At 50.0% G+C, this 2,319-nt stretch overlaps 1 protein-coding gene across 1 annotated transcript; it reads left to right on the top strand.

The window, feature by feature from the left end:
• Window positions 1-428: 428 nt before the first annotated feature.
• LOC133209663 (olfactory receptor 5G25-like) lies at window positions 429-1,355 on the top strand. The gene has a single exon (XM_061348397.1). It carries the CDS (start codon window positions 429-431, stop codon window positions 1,353-1,355), a length of 927 nt encoding a protein of 308 aa, XP_061204381.1.
• Window positions 1,356-2,319: the final 964 nt, after the last annotated feature.

Below are 2,319 nucleotides of genomic sequence, written 5' to 3'. Positions count from 1 at the left end.
GAGAGGATGAAGGATCAGCTCTGCACTGTGAAAGCACCATGTTTCTCTGTGTTCCAGGTTGAGACGAATGATCTTCAAGCCCCAGGCTCAGCACTAACACAGGTGATGAAGTGCAGCACTAAGGTAAAGCTACCTGGGTGTGCAACCTTCCCACTGCTTTCCACAGAGGTCATTGCTCAACATCCAGGAGTGAGCCAGAGGAGCACACACCACGTTGTGCCATGGTGTTTAACAGCTTGAGCACCCCTTTGTTCTACCTGTGCTGGCACAGGACTGTCCCCAAGCTCTTCCTGAACTCTCCCTTTCCATCCTGCAGGACAGTCTCTGAGCAGCTCCCACCACACAGAGGCTTTTCCACCTGGGACAGCACTGCGTCTTGGAGAAGAAACCTCCAGCCAGGAGCTCACACAGAAAGCACCATCCAGCCCATGGCACAAAGCAATTGCACCCAAGTGACCGAGTTCAGCCTGGTGGGGTTCACAGAGGAGCCGGTGACTCAGGTCTACTTGTTCCTGCTCTTCCTGCTCACCTACCTTGTCACCATCGTGGGCAACCTGGGCATCATCATCTTAATCAGGGCCAGCCCCAACCTCCACTCCCCCATGTATTATTTCCTGGCAAATCTGGCCTTTGTAGACCTCTGTTGTTCCACCATTGTCACCCCGAGGATGTTGGTTGACTTGGTGTTGCAGAAGAAGAGCATTGCTTATGCTGGGTGCGTGGCTCAGGTCTTCCTCTTTCAACTTTTTGGGATAACTGAATGCTTCCTGCTGGCTACGATGGCCTATGACCGTTATGTGGCCATTTGCCATCCCCTGCTGTACCCCCTTGTCATGTCCCCAAAGTGCTGTTTCCAGCTGGTGACTGGCTCGTACCTCGTGGGGCTGACCAATGGCGTGGCACAGACCATCAGCATGTCCACCCTGTCCTTCTGCAGCTCCAGCACCATCAACCTCTTCTTCTGTGACATTTCCCCTCTCATCTCACTCTCCACCTCTGACACCACCCTCAGCCACATCATCCTGACCACTGCAGCATCTCTCTTTGGTGTGTCCAGCATCCTGTTTATCCTGCTCTCCTACGTGGCCATCATCGCCACCATCCTCAGCATCAATTCAGCCGAGGGCAAGCGCAAAGCCTTCTCCACCTGCACCTCCCACCTCACCACTGTCAGCATCTTCTATGGGGCATCCTTTTTCATGTATTTATCCCCCAGCTCAGACAGCTCAAGAGGATCAGATAAATGGGCTGTTGTGTTCTACACCGTGGTGACTCCCTTGCTGAACCCCTTGATCTACAGCCTGAGGAATAAGGATGTGAAGGAGGCTCTGAGGAGACTCTTTAAAATAAAATGATCTTGAATGTTTTAAGTTTAGGGCCAGATAGAGTGGAGATGTGGGGGAGCTGCTCAGGTTTTCATTATGTATGGACCACCTGTTGGGAATCTTCTGCACCCCGACTTATGTGATTCACTGCTTGATGTGATTGAGAATACAAATAATTTCACTCTCCAAACTTTGATATTTATATTTAGCAGTTAATTTCACCTAAGTAGTTAATTAGTAGTTTATTTCACCTAACAAAGACACAGGTAGACAACTACAAATGTGTACTACTCTTCATCTGAGGATGAGGGGGGACCTGATGGCTGCCTCCAACTGCCTGAGAGGAGGATGGAGCCAGGAGGGGCTGGGCTCTGCTCCCAAGGAACAAGGGATGGGAGAAGAGGAACCGGCCTCAAGCTGCACCAGGGCAGGGTTAGATGGAGCTGAGGAACAATTCCTGCCCCAGAGGGTGCTCAGGCATTGGAACAGGCTGCCCAGGGCAGGGCTGCAGGCACCGGCCCTGCAAGTGCTCACACAGCGTGGAGATGAGGCCTCAGTGGCATGGGTCAGTGGTGGCCTTGGCAGTGCTGGGGAACGGTTGGACTTGGGGAGCTTAAAGCTCCTTTCCTTTCTGCTCTCCCCTTTGCTTGGCAAATGAGAATAAACAGAGAGTGAATTCTACCGTTCCACTGAATCAAGCTTCATTTTTTGACGGTGTTGTTAAATTCATTTAGGGCCTTAGGAAAAGGACAAAAACACCTTTAGCAAGAGAAATAGAGATGATAGCAAATAAGTGTGATGCCATGCAGAGAGATTTTTAGGATTTGAGATACAAACATCATAAAATGATTTCCAGCAACATTCACCTCATTTCATTTTAGACCCTCAAGAATTTAAGTGAAATATGGTACTTGTGTGACCGCTGCTATGACTGAAGGCACTTTGAAAGCATTTTAAGCTGTGGTAGTGATGAATCCCCACCAAAAGGCAGAAA

Source organism: Neopsephotus bourkii, unplaced genomic scaffold, assembly GCF_033783945.1.
Source record: "Neopsephotus bourkii isolate Nb327-2 ecotype Australia unplaced genomic scaffold, CSIRO-AGI_Nbou_v1 NB_356, whole genome shotgun sequence".
Lineage (NCBI taxonomy): Eukaryota > Metazoa > Chordata > Aves > Psittaciformes > Psittacidae > Neopsephotus > Neopsephotus bourkii.
Note: the sequence above shows the minus strand (reverse complement) of the source record. Positions and strands in the feature narration are given on the sequence as shown.

What these genes read in the sequence shown, in the direction of transcription:
- LOC133209663 (XM_061348397.1), top strand. Translation starts at nt 429, where the DNA reads ATGGCACAAAGCAATTGCACCCAAGTGACCGAGTTCAGCCTGGTGGGG.